Source organism: Engystomops pustulosus, chromosome 7 (genome assembly GCF_040894005.1).
Source record: "Engystomops pustulosus chromosome 7, aEngPut4.maternal, whole genome shotgun sequence".
Classification (NCBI taxonomy): domain Eukaryota; kingdom Metazoa; phylum Chordata; class Amphibia; order Anura; family Leptodactylidae; genus Engystomops; species Engystomops pustulosus.
The window spans coordinates 83763272-83790619 of NC_092417.1; the positions used below are offsets into that span (position 1 = coordinate 83763272).

Genomic DNA, 27348 nt, shown 5'->3' on the forward strand with positions numbered 1-27348 from the left:
TTTTATCCGCCATATATCATATGCTCCCAAAGGAGCGCCAGCCTAGGATGACTTTTCCCCTATGTATCACTGTCGCAACCAACGATATGCATCATATAAGCAACATTTTCGTTACTTATGTCTACGCACTCCCTTTTTCACTTCATATAACACGCCAGATTAATCAAGAGAATACAGATGTTCAAACACATCTATGACGTACAACTTTTTAAAAAGATGTAAATATAGGGGCAGAAGTCAACTCCTGTTGTATGAAATACTGAGGAACTAGTTGTGCCAAAATTTGCACCTCCTGTGCCACATTTTTCAAGCAATCAAAGCCACTATAATAAGTTAGACAGAAACTTGCCCAATGATACATCCCCCTTTTAATGACTTACTGTGTATCACAATCAAAGGCTCAGACTGCAGCTCTCTCCCCCATGCTTTGCACGACTACCAAGTCGCTATAGGATAGAGATGTGACAAGATTATTAAGATTTAAGTGACTAAATTTGGCTGCAAAAATGGTCTGATGTGACAACTTAAAAGCCGTGCAGCTCTGCTATTCACATTAGTAACTCAGTATAAGGAAAATGAACCCAAACAGTTGACAAAATGGAGAGAGAGTTTGTTATGGTTTTATAAAAATACAAATTTTTCATTTTCTTAGAAAAAAAGTTGTTAGTTTATTTTTTCAGGCATTTGTACATATTACAGATTTTACAGCAAGTATTTCACATGGTGGGTTAAGGATTTTAACTGTCAGTGCCATTTTGGAATCGAAACAGGAGTCCATTCTGTTTTTTCATAGTCAGGTCAACGTCTCATACGGTGTGCGCAGAGCGGTTACACCCAGAAGAGGTCGAGCACTCAGTAACTGGTCTCTATATTTCCCATGAACTTTGATTTTTCTTTTAGACTTAAATAAATAATTAATTCCTGCTGAAACGTTTCCATGGGATCAAAGGAAAAAAAATAAAAATAGAAAATAAAACTAAAATAATTATAAAATATATATCTATCACTGAAATTCAATGGTTTTCTCCTCCCCCAACATGTCAACTGCAGTCAGCAGGCATCATAGTCAACACAGTGATTCTCTGAAGCAACTAGTAATCCTTAATCGCATCCTCGGGGATGAGGGTATTAAATGGACGATCCCATAGAGTGCTGGTAATGCCAAATCCTAAATGTGGAAAGGAAAGAAAAGAAAGTGTGAGTGGCTGGTTCTATTCATTAACTTAGAGCTTGCCCAAACAGGGCCCATCTATTGAATATACATAAATATATCTAATATATAAAGCTGAGTGTACGTATGTGTGTGCATATATGCATGTCCGTCCACTAAAGAAATCTTTACCGTGGCGTTTACAATCTCTGACTTCGGGAACGTAAAAGACTATGTTGCACACTTTTTTTAGTGCACCTTTAACACGGGGTGTGAAACACACTTCTGTCGAACTTTTAAATGTGGCGCACGGTCAGACTGTGCACCCAAATGCCCATTTCAGTGAAGAAATTTGTAAAATTTGAAGAATAGTGCAGCCGCAATGCTAAAGGGTAGCATGTGACACATATGTGGCGAGGACACTTCTGAAATACATGTGCAAACAGTTTGCACATAAAAACAATGTCTGACAGAAACTGGTGCAAAGTCCTTAGTAAACCTTCCCCTATGTTTCAAGTGGAAATTTTCACCCCGTGCTTTCCAAAATACACTTAGTAACCTAATATCAAAATATATAAACCATTGGCTATTGCCAGAGTTAGCCTGGATAGCAACCAATCACAGCTCAGCTTCTATTTTGCTACAGGTCATTAATATGAGCTCCAATTGGTTGCTGTCTGCAACAAAAGACAATATTAGTATAAGACAGCTTATGCCTCTGATACTCCAGTCACATCTGCAGCTGAAATCATCTATCTACCATTATATCATCTCAGATAATTGCAGCTCTGGACATTCTTAATATAAAAAAGCTTATGTCTCTGATACTCCAGTCACATCCAGAGCAGCGATCATCTATTTATCAATATATCATCGCAGATGCCTGCACCTCTTGATGTGACTTGAGTATCAGAGACATAAGCTTCTTGAGTACTTCTTGAATTTTCTCCCTTGCTGTAAGGCTATCTATATTTTCCCTTGTTTTTGGCGTTTTCACTATGATAAAAGAAATATACATAGCCTTTACAACAAAAAACAAATGGAAAATCTTATTGACTGGATTATAAGCTTAGGGTGGGAAATACAGCCGCTACCTGACGAAGGCGGTTCCTGGCGAAACACGCGTCGGGGTTGCTGCACAGTACCAACGGTCTGTATGTTCTATGCATTGATACTACCTAATGTATTTCTATGCCATAGTATTGCCCTGAACACTTCAGTGGCACTAATTGTATGCCTTACCTTGGGTTGTGTATTACCATCATTACTTGATAATTATTGAATTTAACTTTTTTGTGGCACTAGAATGTTATCTTAGGGAATCTCTGCTGCTATACTTTTTAGTTTAGATTGGGTACTGTGCAATTGTTCTCTGTGTGTTGCTCTAAATTTTTGTCATTTAATATGTAAAAAATAATAAAATGAAATTGACTTTTTAACCACAAGGTTGTTTACATCAATTATTGGTTTTGTTAGCATTTAATAGGTGTAGTATCCTGTTTGGGAGGGATTTGGTCAGCGGCCCAGTGACCATATCCCTTCGTTATCCTTTTGGTGACATTTTTATAAAATGTCTAGCAGCAACCTCTACTCACAATAAAATGTCCAGCAGAGCCTCCCTCAATAATGAAATACAGGCAGTCCCCGGGTTACGTACAAGATAGGGTCCGGAAGTTTGTTCTTAAGTTGAATTTGTATGTAAGTTGAAACTGTATATTTTATAATTGTAGATCCAGACAAAAAGATTTTTGGCCCCAGTGACAATTGGAGTTCATACATTTTTGCTGTAATGGGACCAAGGATTATCAATAAAGCTTCATTACAGACACCTTACAGCTGATTATTGCAATCTGGGACTATAGTAAAGCATTCAGAGAGCTTCATCAGAGGTCAGAGGGGTCTGTCTGTAACTATGGGTTGTCTGTAAGTCGGGTGTCCTTAAGTAGGGGACCGCCTGTATCCACAAAGCCCCCCCCCCTTGGCTAATGAAATGTCTACAGCAGAGCTCCCCTATTAATAAAATTTCCACAGCAGAACGCCCCTTTAATAAAATGTCCACAGTGTAGCTTCATCCCCCCCATTACTGTAATGAAATGTCTAGAGCACAGCCCCCTTAAAAATGTATCCTTATTACCACCTTCTTCTCCCTGCAGCTCCATCTTCTTCTCTTCCTGGCAAAGCAGGCAGAGGCATATCTATGTCCCCTACCCGTGCACACACACTATGACAACACACCAAAGGGAAGGGAGCATAGACGTGCCTCTGTCCACTTTGTCAGTATGAGAAGAAAACCGAGCTGCAGGGGGTACGTATAGAGGTTTTTTTAAAGCTTCAGCTCTATGACCGCGGGCTGAGACAAGTTTAAGGCATTTGGCCGAAGCCCGGCATTTGGGGCACTTGGGGACCACTGCTCTAACCGATTTCACAGCTGCAGGGCTGCTTCTAATGACCCCTACTACTATATCATCACAGCCAGGCTACAGGACCGGTGGAAGGCAGTGTGACCAAGGGCACATACGAGGGCATATACACAGCTATTACTGTATATCAAAAGGCTCTAGAATAAAGAGATGCAAGTGCAAAGAGATGCAATCTTTTTTTTGCATATATGTGGTGTTGAATATATGATGTAAAATGCTTTTATTAATAAAATTTTAGATTTTTTATAATAAAATGTATTTCTTTTGTTTGAGATTTTTATGTGAAAAATATTTTTTGCTAACCTATTCTACGTTATTGTCAAGAGCAGTTATTTACTATACTGGCCAACGCTGGGTACTACATCTAGCATATAGGCTGAAGGCTCACACCCGTTTTACTTTTAATAGACATTGAGATTTTGAGAGCAGTATGAATTTGCTGCACACATATATGATGATTTCACCACATACCTGTTTTCTGGTGTTCAAAGTGATGGCGGACATGATAAGACTTGAGCCAAGCAAGATAAGTCCCCTTATATGGTGAGCCATAGTGCAGATAGTAGTGCATCATATCATACACTACATATCCAAACAGTCCTCCAACAAAAAGTGAGAGCCCTACTACTGGAGGCAGGACCACTTGCAAGAGTAGGTACAGTGGTACGATCACAAACGATGCTGGGACTGGAGGAAAGACCAAACGGGAGCTGTCAAATGGAGCCTGGGATGAAGAGGGGGGAAAGAACTGTAAGAATGTGATCTAATGTAAGACCTTCCACATCAATGATAAAAACAATTAGAAAACAAATAAACTTGTTTCTGAATATAGAATATCACTGAAATATATGTAATTTAACATGCCTGCATGCAGTGATACCCATGTATAAGTTCTCTATCATACCTTATGGTGCTGTCCATGCAGCATAAAATGCAGGGTGATGAGGAAATAATTGCTGGCAGGGGGGTTCATGTGAAATATGTATCTGTGAATTCCATATTCCATAAGAGTCCAGACCATAATTCCCATGAAGAATAGCGGGAAGAAACAGAAAACTGGGACAGGTATGGCGTATTCTGACAAAGCAAAGATGGCAAAATTTAGCATCAGATCCTTTAGTGCAAAACAATTATCATTACTTATAGAGCACCATTAATTTCATGGTGCTGTACAATCAATCTAAACAATGTACATAAACAGTAACGTCACTGTGCAGGTAAATACTATTGCTTTACTAAACCTGAGGTACAATCAGTCTACATCCACGCTGCTTTGTTCTCATACATCACAGGGTCAGAGCAATGCACAAAAATATTTCCATTAAGTACAGATACTAGAGGAATTTTTTTTCTTTTCTATACCAATTTTCTTTTATCCTCAAATGTAAATGGAAATTCCTTGGTCTGTTGTTTTAAAAACAATATTTAAAATAAACAAAAGAGAGGAAAAAAAACTAAACTAGAAAAAATGGCCCCTCTGCTTATATTTTAACAGTGTGAACATAGCCTCATACTTTAGATCTGAAATAAAAATCATACAGGCTTCAGAGCTGGAGTCTCCAAGGATTCCATAATTAAAGGGGTATTCCCATGTCGACATTCCCATTTAATTTGATTCAGCTGCCATATATAAACATTTCTTCAGCTGGATAGTATGAATAAAATGTCCCTGGGTGAAGATTTACAATAAATGTAGCCAAGTTGTCCCTAAGAAACAAGATAGTTGTCCACTATTGAGCACTGCCTGACCACCTGGATTCAGGGTTCATTACCAAAGTGCGGCTGTGGGACCTTCAGTAACTCCCGGACATTTCATAAGCAAAAACTATTTTTTTCTTTGTATAATAACTGTAGCAGTGGTGGTCGTTTCCAATAAAAACAATCTTGTTTCTACGGGAAAACATGGAGACATTTATGGGAAATTTTTTTAAAATTACATCCCAATGGAGAAATGTGTGCAAATGACAGATAAATTGAATTATATAAGATTGCCCAGATGAGAATACCCCTGTAATCAGGATATGTGAAGTCTTTTTTGCTACATGCTGTAAGGTTTCTGTTGTAGGGAGACCTTTGGCCACCCCATCTTTGCTGAAGCCTATCCTGCAAAGCCTAAAACACCTGATAAATGATGCACTGTGTAGCTACTGTTGGCACCTAACCCACAACAAATTATAGTGCCAAGACAGTGGATGTATACTAATCCCATCCATGTGCTGCAAAAGGAATCAGGAAAACTACTTGTGCAAATTGTATTTAATGTTTGTGTGGCTTCTATTTACTGTGAAGTAAGATTTTAGTCTTTAGAACTGTATTTCACACTCAGGGATACAACATCTAAAAATATACAGACCAAAATTATTCGTCAATGAGCACTGTGCAGGGGCCTTATAGTCACCCATGATGATTCAAGATACTGCTGCCATCATTACCTGGGCCTGCACAGTGATCACAACAGGATATATAGTCTTCACACAGACCATATTTTATAGACTCAATGGAACTGCCTGGAAACAGGCCAAAGGCTTGTACCCCAATATTTTCATGACATACCTTTGGTGAATGAAGCAAAGAGTCTGGTTTCCCCCTGAGCCAGTTCTGTGAGACAATACCAGGTTAAATATACGACTACTGGCGCCCACACAGCCAACACAATGTACCTAGACACAGGAAAACATATAAAATTATTGTGTACAGCCTACTTACGGAATAGAAACCTCTGTAGAACACTATGTAAATAGTAATGGTGTAACTACAGGAGAGTGAAATGTTTAAACAATTTGGGACAGTCCATATGTATGATGATGTCATGTCTTTGGAAGCTTCTGATGGGTCTTTGGCAACATCTGAGTTAATAAGAGACACACGACACACCTGTGGATGTGTTCTAAGTCACACCTGAAACATACTGCTTCTTTGTGTAACATCATGGGAAAGTATAAATATATCAGCCAACATATCCAGAAGAGAATTGTGAACTTGCACAATTCTGCTTTATTCTTGGTTGCAATTTGCAGATACCCGAAGATGCCTTGTTATATGCAAGCACAAACAAGATAGGAATGTCCAGCCATCTTAAGAAGGAGAAAGACTTAATGTCACAGAGATGAACGTGATTTGGTCCAATATGTGCATATAAACCCAAGAACAAAAGTAAAGACCTTGTGAAGATGCTGAATCTGATAACTGTGTCATTATCCAGAGTGAAACAAGTACTGCATCTACATGGGCTAACAGCCCACTCTGTCAGGAAGAAGTCACTACTCCAAAAGAAATATAAAATATCCACATTCTTGTTTGCAAATTCAGACAGAAACAAAGACCTTAATTTTTTATAGACATGACCTGTGGTCTGACAAAACTTAAAATTGAACTATTTCACCATGTGACCATCATTATGTTTGTAGGAAGAAGGGAGAACTTGTAAACCTGAAAACACCATCCCAACTGTGAAACACAGGGTGGCAGCATCATGTTGTGGAGTTGTGTTGCTGCTTGAGAAACTGGTCCACTGAAGGATCATCTCACAATACCAGCCAGGAAGTTAAAGATTGGGCACAATGACCCGAAGCATAGTGCCAAACTGGTTACAAAGTGGCTTAAGTGGCGAGCAAAGAGGACTACAAACATGGGTCAGTTATGTCATTTCTGTCAGAAGGAATGGGTCACAATTGTGAGAAGCTTGGGGGAAGGATATCCAAAACATTTGACCCAAGTCATACAGTTTAAGGGCAATGGTACCAAATGCTAATGGAATGTATGTAAACTTTTGACTTTGCAGAAAGTAATAAAATGCCTTAAAATTTCTCCCCCATGTCTCATTATTCTGGCATTTGGCAAAAACCTGGTAAAACCTATATTTTTTTTAATCAAGTATAAGCCGAGTTTGGGTTTTCAGCACTTTTTTTTTGCTGAAAAACTAGGCTTATTCTCGAGTATATATGGTAAATCATTTTGGTAACCCTAATGGACCTTGAACTGGAAAGGTTTATTCTGATTTCATGTCAGTGGAAAACATGCAGATGTGTCTTTTTATATTGTGTATTTAAACTTGTGGTTTCAACTGTATAGGAGTTGAGATCTATTAAGGAAATGTTTCTGATTGCAGAACTTAACAGGTAATACATGGAAAAAAAGCTACAATAAAAGGGGTTTGTTGATATCCATTGTGATGTATACAGATCAGCTGAACTCTGAACACTGTCATGGGAAAAGATACCAGAGTTTTATTATTTCAATTTCAGCCATATCAAACCTGCTGAAATCGTTGAAGGGTGAGATGGTAGTTGCTATGGCAGCCAGAAGCCTAACAATAGCAATATGGTCTACACCGAAGCAAGGACACTTTTAGGCCCTTCACCATGACTTCCAGTGGGACAGTCCTGGGTCGCTGGTAGTATGCCCAGCATGTGAAATCTGCATCAACCGCAATTGTGAAGCAGGAAACCATCAAGTTCCCCGTCCCCAATGAACCTCTGCCAAGTATAGTTCTGAGGTAGGTAGACGATGCAATGAGGTCATCACACTTGCTAACTTCAGTGTCTCTCCACAGTATACAAGAAGGCTGCAGGGGAAAGGGGAAGATGACTATGTGATCAAATCTGACCGGATGACATAAAAGTGAGAACTATAAATAGGGGCTATTATAAGTAAGAATGTAAAAAAGGGGGCATATGTTGAGGTGGCTACAGAAAGCCAGCACAATAAGTGTGGGGGTTATAGAAAAGAGCGTTCTAGAAGGAGGGGTTACAGAAAAGAAAACATTTTAAGTAGGGGCAACAGAAGAGGGGGCATTATAAGTGGGGAAGGCTACTTAAAGGGGGGGGGGGTATTATAAGTAAGAGCCTATAGGAAGGGGAAATTATAATAGGTAAGGTCCACTTAGATGGGTGGACATTATACAGTGTTGAGAGCAGTGAGATATCAGGTACATAGTTGTGTACAGCCGTACAATGTGAATGGTTGTACACATCTCTGTACCTGATATCGTCTCCTGCTTACCTCACACAGCTTGTCTTTGACACCTAATAAATATTTTGCTAAATAAAGGAATGCTTGGATTCTAATCTCTTGGTGTATCAAATGGGTGGTACCCTAATCCTCACCTGCCTATATTTGATGTGCAGCTGCACACTTAGTGGAGAACACTAATGGGAGGTGTGCATCCCTAATTTAATAGGCACTGTAGGGGGTGGGTAGTGTGCATCCGTATTTCACCATCCTGAAAGCTGGAAACAAAGACAATGTAAAGATAGCTAGAGAACGTACCATGCAGTCTTTGAACACCACTCTACAAAGTCTGATTGGAAAAGTCGAATGGGTCTGTCCACTGGTTGATGAACCCATTCATCATACTTTTCCCTCAAGTGTCCAACCTGCCAAAGCAGCGGCTTTTCCCAGTCTACTAAGTCCTAAAACAAACAATAATATTTCCGGTTATTCCACTGACATGAAGCATCAAGTGTACACTGCCCTAACAAGTCAATAAACAACATTATAAAATGGCTTAATGGCTTAATCATTCTGCAGCAATAATATATTTAACATTCACATTATCATGCAGTAAAGTGTTAGAACCATCCCGTGACAATTACATCCTGAAAGGGACCAACCCATTGTAATTTGCTGCCAACTTTCAGTGCACTTGTTGGTAACCACTTATATATGGTGTGGTTTATTTCCTGTTATTGCTACTTCTAGTTTGTTAAGATAATTAGTGGAAGGTAGATGTGAGAATGCAGAGGTGTCCACACCTTACACACCTTAGAAGTGCGGTTATCAGCACTGGCTTCTAACATGGGATAATACATACAATCAGCAGATTGAAGAAATCCATGTTTAAATGTAATGTGGCTCTTCTGTTGCCTATGGGTCTTTATATGACAGGTAGAATTATCAGTCCTGAAGAGGAAGTGTATCACATCCAACTTGACCCTTAGACTCCACAAGCACCATCTGCTCAGTGCAGGGGAAGTTAACCCTTCTCATTCCATGCAGGCGAGTCTTCTGTAGGAGGCCAGATGCAGTAATATGCTCCAACACGTGCTTTTGTGGTATCTGTGCCAAGTAGGGTGACTATTCCACTGCTACATTTCATGGAAAAGGTCTGCCCCATTGCTTTGGAGTTACTGAGGGATTGGGTTTAGTAAAAGAGCAAGACTTAAAAGGGTTCCTCAGTTCCAGCAATAACTATGTTAAACGAAAACAAAACGCAATGCGTGAAGGCGCCCTAATTAGAGAAGTGTTTTAACAAGCCGTGCACCTGTGGGACATCACATGGCTAAATGTATATCAACAACGACAATGAGGCTTTCTACAGAATGACAGCAAACATTCTAGAAATAATATAGTGAATATGTTGGAAAATGGGAGAAATGGATAAGGCCAACATCAAAATGGGTATCCAGATTCATAACACTGATCATAAGATGGGACATATTTATAGTAGGTTCTGAGCTGAAGTTCTGAAGTTCCCAGTACGTTGTGTGTCAGTTGTGTATGTGTGTGTTGTGTAGAGCATAACGAAAATTTGGGCCATAATAGTCAGTTCTTTAAAATAGTTAAATTCTCTTCCAATAGTCCTCAGTAGGTATTTCTCACCTTTTCCGGGTCAAAGGGATGAAATTGTATTCCATCTGAGTAGTGAGTCTCCTTTTTCGTGTAGTGATTCCCTCGTTCTCTTAAATGCTGTAAAAAAAAATTACAAGAAAGTGATTAAGTCATTAATTACAAGGAGGTGATTAAGTCATTAAAGTATTAAAACATAGCATTGCACATCAGTTTTATAGGTTTAAAGTACAACAGGTCACCAGAGTAACACTTTTAAGATGTCTACAGCCAAACACTGGGATCAGCGGAGTTCACACACTGTAGCTTTGGTATGATATTTATTATCTAATACATATATTTACAGGGGGCAGAGTTCAGATTTCCTGATATAGCAGCTATAGAGTGACATGATAAATTCTTCCTCTCTGCAGCTCTCTGAAGTTGGATTCATTTCCTATTCCAGCTCCTACACAAGAGAAGAATGTATATATAACAATTACACATATGAACGTATGCTCACTGGGTTACAAGAGCGAGGAGGGGTGAGCGCTATTCACCTCTCACCTCTTCACTGAAAGCCAAGTGGCTCGGTCTCACCTGGCTCAGTCCCGGGGAGACAGTGCATGCTCACTACACCGTGACTGGGTGCCATAAACATCCACAGGGGACAGTGATGTGGCCGCAAATTGTGCTGCTGCATCAACTGCCCCCATACATTCATTTGTGTACTTGAGGTCTCAGTTGAAGCCTGAATACTATTCATTACAGCAATGTTCTCAACTTTTTCTGCAGCTTTTGCATTGAACTGAACTACTATTCATGCAACAATCATGTGACTTCTGATTTTAGAATTTCCTAGTTGCCATGTAGCCTGAAGCTATGACTTGTGGTGGTGGTGATAGCAGACACTGGAACAATCAACTGTATAAGGTAAAAACCTATATCTTATGCATACAAATTTAGTCACCTGCTGTCAATTCAACAGTCCTGAGTAGAACGAGGAAGGGATGGCACTCACCCTTGTCTTGAATCTTCAGGTTAAAGGACAACATGTCAGCAAATTAAACCAAACGAGCTGTACATACTAATAGAAACAGATGCCCAGCCCTCTTCCAATTATGGTACTGTGAAAAGCCTATATCAGAACATACCCTAAAGCTCTGCTACAATGTGGCACGTAGCGGACCCGGCGAATTCGTCCTGGGGAGATCAGCAGCATCGAACCAGGCAGTCACCACCGCCATCCGGGGCAGAGCTTGGCCAATTCGCAAACACATTTCCACTAACTCCTCTTTGACCGATGTGTTTTTAAATGGACTGAAAATGCATGCTTAACCCCCTAAGGACGCAGGGTATTTTCGCTCATTTCTCGCTCTCCATCTTCAAAAATCCATAACTTTTTCATTTTTCCGTGTACAGAGCTGTGTGAGGGCTTATTTTGTGCGTAACAAATTTTACTTTCCCGTGATGTTATTTATTATTCCATGCCGTGTACTAGGAAGCCAGAAAAAAAATTCCAAATCTGGAAAATTGAAAAAAAAATTCTTGTGGGCTCAGTTTTTACGACTTTCACTCTGCGCTCCAAATAACACTTGTACTTTATTCTTTGGTTCGGTACAATCGCGGTGATATCAAATTTATACTGGTTTTATGGCGTTTTAATACATTTTCAAAAATTAAACCAATGTGTACGAAAAAGAAAAAAAAATTGCCATCTTCTGACGTTAATAACTTTTTCATACTTTGGTGTACATAGCTGTGTGAGGGGTAATTTTTTTGTGAAATGAGCCGACGTTTTCATTACTACCATTTGGAGGACTGTGCGACATTTTGATAATTTTTTTTACATTTTTTACATTTGGGCGCCATTTCCCGTCTCGGAGGTCACCGGCGGCCGTAACCGTCTTTATATTTTGATAGATCGGGCATTTTGAGACGCGGTGATACCTAATGTGTCTGTGATTTTTACTGTTTTTTATATCAGTTCTAGGGAAAGGGGGGCGATTTTAACTTTTCTTATTTTATTAATTTTTCACATTTTTTAAACTTTTTTTTCACTATTTCTTAGACCATCTAGGGTACATTAACCCTAGATGGTCAGATCGTTCCTACCATATACTGCCATACAACTGTATGGCAGTATATGGCATTTATGCTCACTGTACATTACAATGAGCCACAAGCTCATTGTAATGAATAGGCAGAAACCATGTAGCCTCGGGTCAAACGAAGACCCGAGGCTACCATGGCAACCGAACGCCGGCCCCCGATGACGTTCGGGGGAGCGGCGATCGGAGGTAAGATGGCGGCGCCATGCTTACAGTGCCGGTGGCGACTTTGCCTGCGGCAGGGAACAGGTTAACACCCGCGATCGGTGCAAGCACCGACCGCGGGTGTTAGCAATGGGTCTTTGCTGCAATATGCAGCAAAGCCCATCTCTGTATAAAGAGGGCTCAGCCCGTGAGCTCTCTTCATACACCCTTCATAGCTCTGCAGTGGATATATCCGCCACAGAGCGTGAAGGGGTTAGATGCATCAGTTGCGGACGTTAGGAGCGTGAAGGGGTTAAAGACGGACCAAAAATGCCATGTGTGGTATCACCCTTAGGGTGATCCCACACATGGTGTTTTGAAACCGGTTTTGGTCCGTTTTGAAAGAATCCGTTAAAAACCGCATACGTTAAAAAACGCATCAGTTTTTTTAAAACGCATCCGTTTTTGACAGGTTTTCCAAATTTGCGTTTTTTAACCCATGTGTTTAACAGAGTGCTTAAAAACGGACCAAAAACGCTTTCAAGGCGCCATGTGTGGCATCACCCTGAGGGTGCGTTCACACGTTGCAGTTAAAACTGCATCGCAATAAACTTTGAGGTGGTTTTAGGTGCAGTTTTGTCAATTTAACAGGTGAAAGACATGAACTGAATGAGTGAATTTGATTTTGAAGAGGAAACCTGTTCCACAAATCTCATTCACTCGTTCAGTTCATGTCTTTCACCTGTCAAATTGACAAAACTGCACCTAAAACCACTTCAAAGTTGATTGCCATGCAGTTTTAACTGCAACGTGTGAACGCACCCTTAGGTGCAGTTTTGTTAATTTAACAGGTGAAAGACATGAACTAAACAGGCAAACCTGCTCCACAAATGTCTTCCACCTGTTAAACAAAACATTAACGCAAAACACCGGGGCTCGTTCCCGATCGCAGCCGTTTCCGTAGAAACGCCGATGCGATCGGGCCGCGGCCCGCCCCGGTAGGCGCGGTTCTATCTGCGTTTTCAAATGCTAAAAAAACCTCATCAGTACATGAACACATGAACAAATGTAATCCATTGCTTATGTGCATCTAACCCCATTCTACCATTTGCAATGGCTAATTCACCCTGCCTATATGGTCACGCCCTGTTAGGTGTGCCTTGTCTATATTATGGGCCACTTTTACATTTTTTTCCAGAACCACATTAAGTTGCCACTCCACCCCTGGTGTGTATCATACATTACACAATGTTCACGTATCACTTGGTATTGATCCTGAATTCTAGTCTGTATTATTTGCCTAGCTTCAGAGCTGGTCTCTGTTCTCTCTCTGTATTCCTCACTTGATTAGTATTTACATATACCCTAAGAACTATATAGAAATCTTATATAAGATTGACTAACTTGCTGAGGGTATTTTTCCCTACTGGATTGGTTATTTTGTTTCAGATTCAAAATCTCATTTGGCTGCAATTTCCCTGCTAAAATATATGTTTTCCATAAAAGATAAATCTTGTGTGGCAGTGTTGCCCATTCTTCATGTTTCAGGCTGTGGTACGGGTTCACAGTAAAAGGCATGTGCTCTGGAAGATATTGTGCGCTCAACAGTAGGAGTTTTGTCTTTGTACCAATCTGTTATACACATGGAGGCTTGTTCCGTACAGGGACCGACTGGAGCAACCTCCAAATGGGGGGAATTCAAACCTGAACAAGAACATTACCCCACTTGTTATCATTCACACGATATCACATTTAAAAAAAAATCCTAAAATCTCATTTAAAAAGTCTTAAAATCCTACACAATAAAGGTCAAAATCTGTGGAAAATATTCATTTATACTCATTTATTTGTAAGGTCAAAATTACAGCTAAACAGATTCTGAACACAGAATAATAAAATCCTTTTTTATTTATATACTTCTTAAACACACTTAAAACATACCAATTGTGTTATTTCCTCCTTGCTTACTATAATAGGTAAGTGGGAATACCTCAGCTCCCTAAGAATAGGGTATAGGACAGTGGTGGCGAACCTATGGCACGGGTGCCAGTGGCGGCACTCAGAGCCCTTTCTGTGGGCACTTGGGCCATCGCCCCAGCACACCAGACAGGACTCAAAGAATCTTTCTGCAGTTCCAAGCAACTTAAAACATGCTGCTTTCAGAAAGAAGCTAACATTTTCCATCTTTCTTCTGTGTTGCTGTCCTCAGGAGGCCAATATGATTGAAAGTTGTTGAAGAACAGGGAGCAATAAGTTACTGCTTTAATTTTTGGTTGGCACCTCGCGATAAATAAGGGGGTTTGGTTGCTTTTTGGGCACTCGGCCACTAAAAGGTTCGCCATCAGGATAGCCCTGAGGAAGCCGCAATCCAGTGGTGATACGTGTGGGCAAACAAATCTCCTCAGCTACATGGACTCTGGATTCGGGTGATATTATTATGCATCATTTTTAGGAATGTTTTTTGTGCTGGGACAGCTCTTTTATCTGCACTTTAGGGGTCCGTGCTTATACTAAATCCTATTCTCCGGGAGCTGAGGTGAAGTATTCCCACTTACCTATTATAGTAAATAAGGAGGGAATCACACAATTGGTGTGTATGTTTTAAGTGTGTTTTAAAACTACCATATATACTCGAGTATAAGCCGACCCGAGTATAAGCCGAGACCCCTAATTTCAACACAAAAAACTGGGAAAACCTATTGACTCGAGTATAAGCCGAGGGTGGGAAATGCATTGGTTACAGCCTCCCAGTATATAGTCTGCCAGCCCCTGTAGCATACAGCCTGCCCAACCCCTGTAGCATACAGCCTGCCCAGCCCCTGTAGTAGGAAAAAAAATAACACTGTACTCATCTTTCCGACGTACCCCATAGGTCCTCTTCTGTCTCAGACAGAAGAGGACCTATGGGTGACGTCAGAAAGGTGAGTTTTGTCTTTATGTTTTTAGTTGACTCGAGTATAAGCCGAGTTAGGGTTTTTGAGCACAAATTTTGTGCTGAAAAACTAGGCTTATACTCGAGTATATAAGGGTATATCAATAAAAATGTATTTTATTATTCTATTTCATTAAGGTTTATTACACCAGCTCTATTATGCTGTTTGTCAAATGTAGGATTTTCTGCTGTTAACCTATCTATGATAGGGATGTGTTAATGGGGTGAATCTAACACATATTGCAGTGTGCAGGGGAATGTTACACAGTTGTTGCGATGATCAGGATTCCCCAGACTCTTCTGACCTGGGAATGAGGAATTACTTCTGAACTCAAGTAATAGTATGGCAGCAGGTTTATTCATGAAATCCCTGTAATATGTGCTTTTAGCTGTGTCTATAACCACCACTATCTTCACTGTAACATAACCATTTGGTAGCACAGCCCAATGTAGAGATCCTAGAAGATCGCAGCAGGTTTTTGAGAGAACCAGGTCTACTTTACTTGCTGTTCAACCCTTTCCTTTGCTATGAAGCAGGTTTGAAGCAGAACTGGCTCATCTGGTAAGCCTTTAGGAATGGGCTACATTGTGACTTTGTACACATAACAACATGAGGATGTTTAGAACTATATTAACACTTAGAACTTGCAGTGTTGCACTGTGTTCCACTGTCAAGTATTTATGAGTATAATGCAGGAATAGGAAGAAATAATGTTGTAGACAATGCTATTTCTGTTTGCTAGCTATTGTATAGGTGCTCCAGTGACCTAAATGTCCATATATTGTCAGTTAAAGGGAATCTTTCGCCAAATTTTACCCCATTAAAATAACAGCTTCCCCAGATGTCAGCCACCATGAACACAAGAGACAGCAAACATCTGACCTCTGAAAAAAATTAAAGAATAAAAGAAAATCTTGTTGACATCATAAGGACATGCTGGAAATTTTCCTGTTAACTCTCTACAATCTAGAATGGAGCTGGAACCATTTAAAGGACATCTATCACCAGATCAAGGATTGCAAACCAAACATTTTTACATACTGGTGTGTGCCCCCTCTGGCAGGATCTGCTGTTATTTTAGCTTTTTATGCCCTTGTTTTTAAGAAAAAAGGGCTATAAAAATTATGCAAATGAGCCTGAGGGGCTCCAGGCTCCATAGGAGTTAATGGAGTCTAGAGAACCTCAGGCTCATTTGCACAATTTAAAAGACTTTTTTCGTAAAAAAAAAAAAAAAAAGCATAAGAAGCTAAAAGAAGTGCAGATCCTGCCAGAGGGGGCACAAACCAGTATGTCAACGGACTGGTTTTACAATCCTTGATCTGGTGACCCCTCACCCTTTAGAGGTTTAAAAAAAGCACACTCACTGGGTGAACTGAAAGTTGTAATTTTGCACAGGCTGAGAATCAGTAATGTAATATGATTGCAGGTAGTCACGGACACATTTTGCTGGTACAGAGTAAATATACTCTCCATGCACTTTGTCATCTTGAGCTACTGCAAGTTAATGGCTTTGGACTTCCACTGCACTGTGATAGAGGTTAATCTACATAACTACTACTACACCCTCCAGTTGGCATTTGGATAATTCTTTTGTATCTGCATTGGAATTAGCTTTATCAGCATACAAATATTTGCAGTCTAAGTGAAGGAGTCCATTAAGTTAATGAAGCTACATCTGACCTTCAGCCATTTTTGGCGGATCTTCTTATGTTGGGGGTGAAGAAGGTGATAAAGGCAAGCTATTGTATACACATCTATTTTTCACACAATTTTTATTACTGCACATATCATTCATCAATCGGAAATCAGCTGGAGATACAAGGGTTAATACAATGACACTGGCAAAAATGTGCTGCGTGTTTGCTTCAGTCATTGTGCTCTCAGTCCTGGCATTCATAAAATTCCTGCTCCCACCAGCTCTCCCTCCACAAGTCACTTAGTACAGAGCCGCACAGACAAGCACAGCTCAGTGAGCACTCATTTACACTGCCCACTTACATTCACATCCCATACTTTACGTGGGGTGAGATGTGGAGCTGTCGCCGCTAGTATCCAGTACACTGGCCACTGTCTTTATACCCAAATCAAGTAATTGATGATGAAAATGACAAAAGCATCAGCATCAGCAACTTCTAACGTCCAAATTTTCCGTGTGCCCCCTGCAGGATCATAAGTTAAAATAAATGAAAATTGGTGTGGTTATCACTAATAAGCACATTCAGATAAAAAAAGCACCTTTAACAATACCAATACCACCACCTATGTACAAAAATGTAACAACTACTATAGTGCTTACAAGTAGTAGTTGCAAGAATACAACTACTATAAAGCTGTTCTCTGTGATAAAGAATATAATCATACTAATACTGTCACCTATTTATAAGAATATAAGTATTTGGATACTGTCTCTTATGTACTCACTATAACTACTATAATACTGTTCCAGGAATATAACAGTATAAGCACTATAATGCTATCCCTTCTGTATGCAAATGAAAGTACAACAGTATTGTCCTTTATGTATACATATAAATACTATATAAACTAGAATACTGCCCTTACGTAAGAATATAACCAAATGTGATACAACACAAGAATATTTTTACCAGATTCTGTATAAGAATACTACTGAATTACATACACACGGAAAGGATTCTGTTTCACTCACCATCGGCCCTAAATTGCTCAGGTGTACAGATGTTTCTCCCAAAGTCCAGTACTCAATCCACAAAGAAAAACTTCATCCAGCACTCCATTGCTATCTTGGATAAAATAACTTTCTTTATTGATCTTCATGGTGTGACCATGATTTAGACCGAATAGGGCGAAATGCCTCAGCCGAATAGCCTGTTGCTGCTGTAATTGCACGTAACTTGTATGAAGATCAATAAAGAATGTTATTTTATCATTGAAAGTGATGAAGTGCTGTATGAAAGTTTTCCTTGTGGATCAAATACTACTGATTTGCACTAGAACATACCTACTATGCTACTAATATTTGCCAAGTATAAGAAAAAATCTGCCCTTATGCACAATAACATAAATACTATAATACTGCACCATCTGTACAAGAATATAACTATTTTAATAATACCCCCATGTGCAAAATATAACTTCTATAATACTGCCCCTATGTACAAGAATATAACTACTATACTACTGCCCCCCATGTACAAGAAAATATCTACTATAATACCGCCTACTATTATAAGAATATAAGTATTATGATACTGATCCTATCTACAAGAATATAACTACTACAATACGGACCCTGTGTACAATAATTTATCCTCTATAATACATTCATCCATCTAAAAGATTATAACTACTATAATACAAGTAAGTATACAGAATAGAATTTCTATCATACTGCTTCTATGCAAAGGAACACAAACTACTATGATATTTTGCCTATGTTTAAGAATATAGCTGTGAAATAGCCCCCTTCTACAAGAATGTAATCCGCAAGGTAAGTATGCATACACACATCAGTTGCCATCAGTCTCTTATCCTCATAGAAGAAGATTTGAACCATTTTTTCCATCAAGTGTGCTGTTTGAAGTTAATAAAAACTGATGCCAACTGATTAATGTGAATGGACGCTTAGAAGTTCATTGTCTGCTATCAGTATACTACTTTCATTGATTATACTAGCTGCCAGGGACAATGCACTGCCATATCAAAGTGTATCATGTGTCATATGTTCTGCTGACCTGCCCTATCCATTTGCAATGCTGCGTGCTGAGGTTTTGTATGGTACTGGCTTGGAAAATATCACAGCGCTACATCCCCCATTGTGTACCATTAGGGAATGTCACTGTGAGACATCAGTGTAACCCTGCTACTTGTACTTAAGATTATGTATAACACAGATTACTTTATCAGTCAGGGGCATTTTCTTGCTGGTTCTCACTCCCCAAGGTGACTTCTGATTTACTTATCATGTGTTTTATGTAATGAAGTTGTGAAGTCAGCAGACTCTTTTCATGACTTATGTATGGTGGGAAACATGATATATGTGAGGGCTAAACAGCCACATTGTATACATAGAACATGAAGACCCAGACAAGGGCTGCATTCACATGTTCCACATGAATTGTGTTTTATACTTATACTCGAGTATAAGCCGACCCGAGACCCCTAATTTTAACACAAAAAAATGGAAAAACCTATTGACTCAAGTATAAGCTGAGGGTGGGAAATGCATTGGTCACAGCACCAGTATATAGCCAGCCAGCCGCCTGTAGTATAAAGCCTGCCAGCCCCTTCTAGTATATAGCCTGCCAGCCCCTTCTAGTATATAGCCTGCCAGCCCCTTCGAAACCCATGGTGATCATAGGGGAGGTTTTTGCTTTGTTTGTTGAACATATGTCAATCAGGAGTGCACCAAGTCCAGCTTCAATCCTGCATTGTGCAGCATTGTGCAGTTTTCACATCCCTGCTGCCAACAACACACACAAAAGTATGCTTACATAGGTCTCCAGTTACTGCAGTTTTGCATGTTCAAAACTGCTAGTAAACTCCTCTTAATGGTAAGTGAAAACTCCTTTATGCATATGGATGCAGAGAATAAATTTGAGAAATCTCACTATCTGTCCTTGACCCTGTGAACTCCCTTTCTAGTCATGTCTTGTAATAATTGTAAAAACCTTAAAGGGGTATTCTGGGAATATTAACTTCTGGTACAAAAACCCATAATACTATAAATAAATGAATACAACAAAGCTCAATGTCATTAATCACAAAACGCCGCATAAATAGTTTGCTTTTAAGATTCACAACATTTTATGGGCTTTCTAAAGTAGGCAGAGTTATCTCCAAGAATGCCGCCAATGGAAACTACAACTCCCATGATTCTTCAGTGCTCAGTAACAGCTCCTCCCTCTTATGCTCTTTTCCCAGTGATGATCTAGCAGACTGTCCTGTATGGAATATGCTTATTCCCGGAATACCCCTTTAAGCAATTGGTACAGTAAACTAAAAACTGCAAACCCAATGAATACTTAATAAATGATACTTTGTATGTCTTTTTTCTCCAGTGTCAAAGACAGTGTCAAAAAAGGTGCAACTTCTTGGGACAGAAGTTTTTAAGATGGGTTTAACTTCTTAAAATATCAAATATCATTCAATGGTGCCTAGGCCCAATCTCATTAGCTTTCCCAGTGAAACACATGCAATGGCATACTGATCACATGAATTTCACTGTAAACACAAATGTGTTCGGCACGAGGCACGCCCCTATCGCGCTAGCGTTGCAAAAAAAAATGCATGCGTTTTTGACCAGTTTGAATTAAGATAATTGGTCAAACCTGTCAAAAACGCATGCGTTTTTTAGCGCATCCGTTTTTTACGATCTGAAAACGCACTAACTAAAAACGGCCTAAAAACGCCACGTGTGTCTTCACCCTGAGGGCGCGTTCACATGTTGCGTTTTGACCTGCGTTTTCATTGCGTTTAAAACGCATATACAACAGCTGAGGAAAGGTTATTTGCCTAATTACATCACTGTTAACATGTCGTTTACAAAACGCATTGTAAAAGCGATGTTAACGCATATGTTAACAACATGTTAACACATGCATTAACATTGCGTCTACAAACGTAAACGGTAATGTAATTAGGCAAGTCACCTCTCATCAGCTGTTGTATATGCATTTCAAACGCAATGAAAACGCGACCAAAACGCAACGTGTGAACGCACCCTAAGGAGTTGGTAATTCCTAGGCCACGGTCACACGTACCGCTAAGCGTCCGTCATAACGCGACGCTAGCGCACAGGGGGAGGTCCTCAGCCCGAACGCACATGCGTTTCCAGGGAAACGCATGCGATTGTTATGCCGATCGCATGCGTTTCTCTGGAAACGCATGTACGTTCGGGCCGAGGACCTCCCCCTGTGCGCTAGCCCTAGAGTATGTTGGAGAGGTTCTAGTTCAATATCCTGTGAGGTCAACAACCAGTTTCATCAAATGTGCTTAAGGGCATGTTCACTAGTTGCAATTTGGTTACGTTTACATTTAGTTTTTAAAACATTACAACTGCTGAGGAGAGGTGATTTGCTTATTTGGGTTATTGATAACATTTGCTTTTCCAAAATGCAATGTAAACACGATGGTGACACGTGAGTTAACATTGTGTTAACAAGGCTAACGTGTGTTAACGGTTGTGTTTTGTGAACGCAAATGTTAACAATAATGTATTTAGGCAAACCACTTCTCAGCTGTTGTAATATGTTGAAGACGCAACATATTAAAAGGCAATGTAAATGCAACCAAAATGCAATGTGTGAACGTGGCCTTAGACTATTGTGATAATAAATACTCCAGACACACAGGCCTATCTGCAAAGTTTGGGAATAAATAATATGGTAACTGATTATAGAATATTTATAAGGGCTCAATTAAGGCTAATTGGCGTTAATATACTGTAGAAATAGCTCTCTCAGTCTTAAGGGTTAAAAGTGTCTCTTGGAGATATGTATCCACATACCCCTATGATCCTTGTACCAGGTGTAGATGAGAACCGGCTATTTACTTTGCAATCAATTGTTAACTATCTCTGGTCCCAGCATGATGTTCTATCCATGGGGGAGGGTCAGCACAGACAGTGGTGCAAACACCTGTGGTCCGATAGGGCGACGGTTTGTTACCTGTAACAGATGTGGATTCGGTAAGGGTGCATTTACACATTATGGTTAAAACTACATCACAACTCTACCGTAAAGAACTGCACCCAGTTTTTATTTTGGGGGGTGGTGCGTTTTCTTGCATTCTGTAAGTAGCAACAAGTGTTCTGCCTTGCATATGTGTTCAGGGAGGAGCAATTGCTTTTTTCTGAATGCAATACAGGGTGCCCTGACACGTTTCAATAGTTTTGTGTTTCCTAATGCAACGCTAGCACACATGGGGCGTGCCCAGGGCAGGAGCCAGCACTGGGCATACCTGGGAAAGTGCCGGGGCCCAGAGCTGCTGGGGGGCCCAAATAAGGCTTTACATAAAGAATCCGTGGGGATGAGGGGGGTTATATCTAATGAATCCATAGGGTTGAGGGCAATTTATAGAAAATAACCATGAGGGGGCTAAATATATATATAAAATAAGCATGAGGGGGCTGTTTGGTATGATAAACCAGGGAATATATTATAGAGAATGGAAGACTGTTTTAGTTTCTGAACTTTTACTTATGCAGCGCAAGTATATAAGGGAGGGCCTCGGCCCAATCGCATATACGTTTCTATGGATTTCTTTGGATGCAAGACACCAGGTTCTGGTTACCATAAAAACGCACACACGATCGGTAATGGTACGTGTGAACACACCCTCAAAGCAGCCAAACGCATGGTAACATGTAAACCGCATGCCCAAAACACCATGTGTAAACGCACTCCGAGGCTTCATGCCAAATCCGCATTGGTTGTGATCTGCTTCAGGACATTACTGACTTGAACTGGATATTCCAGTCTCTAAAGCTGCAGTATGAACAAAGTAAATAAAAGGATCATTATCTGGGATGTTTCCCACATGTTTGCCACACCAATACGCAAGACTGCAAAAGAGAAATGTCTGCTTTCATTTTGCATATCATGTTCCTTGGTACAATACTAGATTTGAAAGGTAGATTCACAAGTAGATTCAGCTGACCTATAGACGATTCAATAAGAATGTATGTTTTCCACCGATGCACAGGAGAGGGGAATTCCATGACGGGCTTCAGCATGCAACAATGGTGTAAAGAAAAAAGTTTACTCCAGCACTCGAAAAATAAAGGTTGGCAGACACATCTTATCCAAAAAGAAAGGATCAGGCATGTTGAAATTCAACTGCCCAATACTTCTCTCCCCTGACAACTGCTGCATACATATTACAAGGTCAGCTAGTTGCTCCAAAATGATTACGAGAGTGACCTTCTGTAGACTGTGGCAGATAAACATTTCTAGAAAACATGGCCCCTGAAAACCAATAAACTGGACCTAACCGAAGAATATGGGGAAAACTGGAAATCATAGGAAGATGTAATGTGACAACTGCTGGTGAAGAGCAATACAATAATCTCAGCAAAGTGGTGATGCCAATAAGAATTCACTAACCTGTGATCTACATGACTCCTGATCTTCTGTACCAGTGTACAGTATCTACAAGCCTATCATGTGGTACCGTCTCCTGATCCTATACGTTAGCTTCTCATTGAACAGCTCTATAGTATGCATAGATTCCCATAGGGCAGTGGTGGCGAACCCATGGCACTGGTGCCAGAGGCGGCACTCGGAGCCCTCTCTGTGGGCACCCAGGCCATCACTCCATCATGAAGTTCACCAGACAGGACTCAAAGAATCTTCCTACAGAATCTTCCTACAATGATTGGCAAATTTGCCCTCCTCCTTTCAGCTGCGTTGGTGTCTTTAGGAGGCTGAACAATTTAAAGTTGTCAAAGAACAAGGAAAAATAAATTACTGCTTAAATTGCTGTGCTGGCACTTTACAGTAAATAAGCTGCTTTTGGTTGAAGTTTGGGCACTCAGGCTCTAAAAGGTTCGCCATCACTGCCATAGGGTCACAGATTTATAGAATAATTTTGCAGCAGATTTGGTCAGACTCGCTTCTCTATTGTTCAGCAGTGTCTGTCTGACAACTGGGGACAAGGGGCACAGCTGCAATGTAGGGTTTGACTTATTTTGCTGTTGTTGCTGGAGATGGGCACCTTATGAACAAAGCTTTTGTCTGGGTGGAGTTGACTTGATAAAGCAGTTCCGTCTGAGGATCTGGGCACGCATACCTGCTGAAAGCCCAGGAATACGCCTACTCTGCAGCTTATCAGCCCTTCACGTACACACCTGCAACCTTTGCCCATGGACACCTTATCTCTCCGCTTCCTATCCCATCCTGATTCAGTGAGCATCCTCACAGCCGTCAGACTTGCTCTACAACATAGCTCAGCCAGCAAAACATGACATCATCATTCATAGAATACACAATTAAGTACAGGCAGGGCATATGACTGCTCTTACGACTCCTGGTTTACAGTCACAGGATTCTCAGAACTCAGTTTACATTCTGGTTCCTCTTTATTCATAAGGAAATTCTGAATTTACCATGTATACAAATCACAAAAATATAATGAAACTCACTCAAAAGGCCCTCCTCCTCACAAAACTATCTGGATGAAACAGCCAGGCCCATATACCATATTATACAATTTAGCAGGGGTGATTATGGAAAAAGTGCCAGAATTATGCCTTACATCACAGTTTCTTCTGTAGAAGAAAAGGGTATGACTTCACAGAGAAATAGACCAGTCCTCAGTTTGGGCTCATGGTTGGCTATTAAAAGAAACCTTCCATGAGGATTCTACTGTCAGAAAGAGATGGTAGATTCTTCCTGCCTGTGTCTGCCGTAATCTGTAATTTAATAATTCTGAAAACAAACCTAACTTGTTAAAAACTTTACTTTTCGTTAGTAATATGTTTATCCACATGTATAATGTATGACTGTAGTGTGTGTCTGTGTTTGCTTGTATTGTACACCCATCCCCCCACACTGTACAACTCCCATCCCATAATCCTAAATAGTGCAATTCCAGCCTTGTGTCCCTATGCCACTAAAGTTGCTGAATCTCTTATGCCCTCAGTGCCACCACATGCAATAGGAAAAACATTAGTGTGCCCTCTGGTTGCAAGTCGGCGGTCAATTATTCTACAGGAACTTTTCATATGTCAAAACCTGATGACAGGTTCCCTTTAATTCTCAGTATTTGAGGCAGGCCCCAAAAAACATCTTTCAGACAGGCCTATGACAATCCCTATTCCCATTTTTCTTCTACTTTATTATTCAGATCTTGTTTCCTTCAAAAGTAACCCTCTTAGTCCATGCACTTAAAAGCAATGTATATCCTGGCTGTTACCTGGCTCCTGCTGCTTTATACGTACTATCCCAACATACTAGGAATGTCCTTATTTTCAGAGAATGATGGCAAATATTTGTCCTAGCAGTTACTTTGTACAATATTGGCCATTACCATTATACAAATCCAATAGCTAATGGCTGGGTTTTGTGCTGTTGCCAGCCAGGGTTGGGATGCTGTGTACAAATGGTGACTTTTATCAGTGCAGTCTATGTGGCTCATAATAAGAGGATAATCCTGCCAAATTACTACCAATGTGGAAAGCATGGGAACAGGTCATCATGGTCACAGACATTTTGGGTGGATGTAGGGGAAATTCAGAATAGTATTCAGAATTTTATTTCAATGATGAAGTATGGGAAACGAGGCTATTCATAGAATGTGGTGAATGTATCATTCCTTGAGTGCCAATTTTTTGTCATACAAGTTCTGCCGCACTCCATGGAAGATGTTACTATGCAGCCTTTTTGCGTCATCTGTGCAGGGCATGGAAAAGAGGAAAGCAACCAGGACGTGGCCTTGGCCAGCCAAATGTAATAAAACCTTTGACAAATAATTGGCAAAAAGTCAATTCTGTGACTATTATTTTGGGGTCTACACTGTTGTCTGTAATCAGGGGGTCTGCCATTAAAAGATCTGGTAATTATTTTAATAGTCTGATCCTATCAACTCTTCTAGGAAATGTAGGTATTTATGTAACAAATCAAAATTCATCTATACCAGAAATAGCTGCCAGCCTACTTGTGAACCAGTTTTTGGGTCACACACAGTGCTAGATCCTTAGGAGAGGAATATGCCCATTAGCCCATTCATACACTGCAAGACATTATGCATAGTCTGGTCTGGGGTGGCATAAATTAAACTGTAAAAGTGATGAATATGTTTATATGATTCTCAAATTTTTATGCCCTACAAAAATCCAGAGAATTGTTGACAACTATGCCAAAAAATAATTAGCATGAAAATTGCCTGGTCTAACAGAACAATCACCCTACTCCTCACAGATTGTAAGTTCTTGTGAGCAGGATTCCTCTGGTTTGACTTGTCGATTATTAATCTATATATGTCTGATTTTCTAAAGGTTGTTATTCCAGAATTTTCTTGTATATAATGACCTGCCTTTTATAACAAGCCAAGTCATCAGAATATCAAAACATAAAAATGTGATGCTGTTTGTCACCCAGCTTTCCCAGAAACTGATGCAATACACTGAAGTACTCCGAAAAAAGCCACACAGTAGCTGCTTGTGTCAGTGTCCGCTCGAACAAGGAGTGACCCCAGGGTGAGATGCAGTGACCGTTTGGTAATCTGCTGTGTGTAATACTGAAAGCAGAAGCTTGTGCCAGATGATCCTTGCGTTCATGAGCAGGTTTCATGAGCAGAAATCACATGGTAATATTATTACCAGAATACTTTAGGGTTTTTATGTAAACAAAAGATAAAAGTGTATGAGACCACCAATGTTCTGTGATAGGGCAGTCTTTCATTTATTTTTTAACCCGCTATGCGCAGCCACACGTTCAGTTTTTCAGATGCAGTTTTTGATGCCGAGACCAGTAGTGGAGTGAAAATAGAGGAGGAGCAGCACTTCTTAAGGATATGCCCTCACTCTTTATGATCCGCACCTGCTTTTGGCTTCAAAAACTGCATCTGAACAATTGAACGTGTGGCTGCATCCTTCACCCCTTCCCGACATGTGATGTAATAGCAAACACTTACTGGTAACACCCGCGGTCAGTGCTATCACTGATTATGGGTGTTAACCTGTCCATCGGTCCGCCAGTAAAGCATGGGTGTCGCCATCTTGGCAAAGATCGTCGCTCCCGGTGACGTCATCAGGGGGGGGCGGCGATCGGTCGCCATGACAGCCTTGGGTCTTCCAAAGACCAAAGGCTGTCTCATTTTAACCCATTGATTACAATGTGCGATTGGCACATTGTAATGAATGAGGAGGAAAATCCCCATATACTTCCATACTGTAGCAGACAATCTAGGGTTAAAGTACCCTTGGGGGTCTGAAAAATATTAAAAATAAAAAAAAATTTCAAAAAAAAATTGTATTAAAAAAACCTAGAAATTCAAATCACCCCCCTTTCCCTAGAACTGATATAAATATAAATAAACAGTAAAAATCATAAAAACATTAGGTA

At 40.2% G+C, this 27348-nt stretch overlaps 1 protein-coding gene across 1 annotated transcript in view; it reads right to left on the minus strand.

Annotated features, from left to right (window-relative positions):
- Positions 1-646: 646 nt before the first annotated feature.
- The window catches only part of FA2H (fatty acid 2-hydroxylase), a 35225-nt gene continuing 8523 nt past the window's right edge, over positions 647-27348 (minus strand). Inside the window, exons 2-7 of the mRNA XM_072117129.1 lie at positions 10171-10257; positions 8839-8981; positions 6124-6230; positions 4475-4647; positions 4042-4294; positions 647-1168 (exon numbers count right to left, since the gene is read on the minus strand). Coding sequence (XP_071973230.1) covers positions 1092-1168; positions 4042-4294; positions 4475-4647; positions 6124-6230; positions 8839-8981; positions 10171-10257 — 840 coding nt within the window. The 3' untranslated portion in view covers positions 647-1091. The remainder of the gene's footprint in view (positions 1169-4041; positions 4295-4474; positions 4648-6123; positions 6231-8838; positions 8982-10170; positions 10258-27348) is intronic.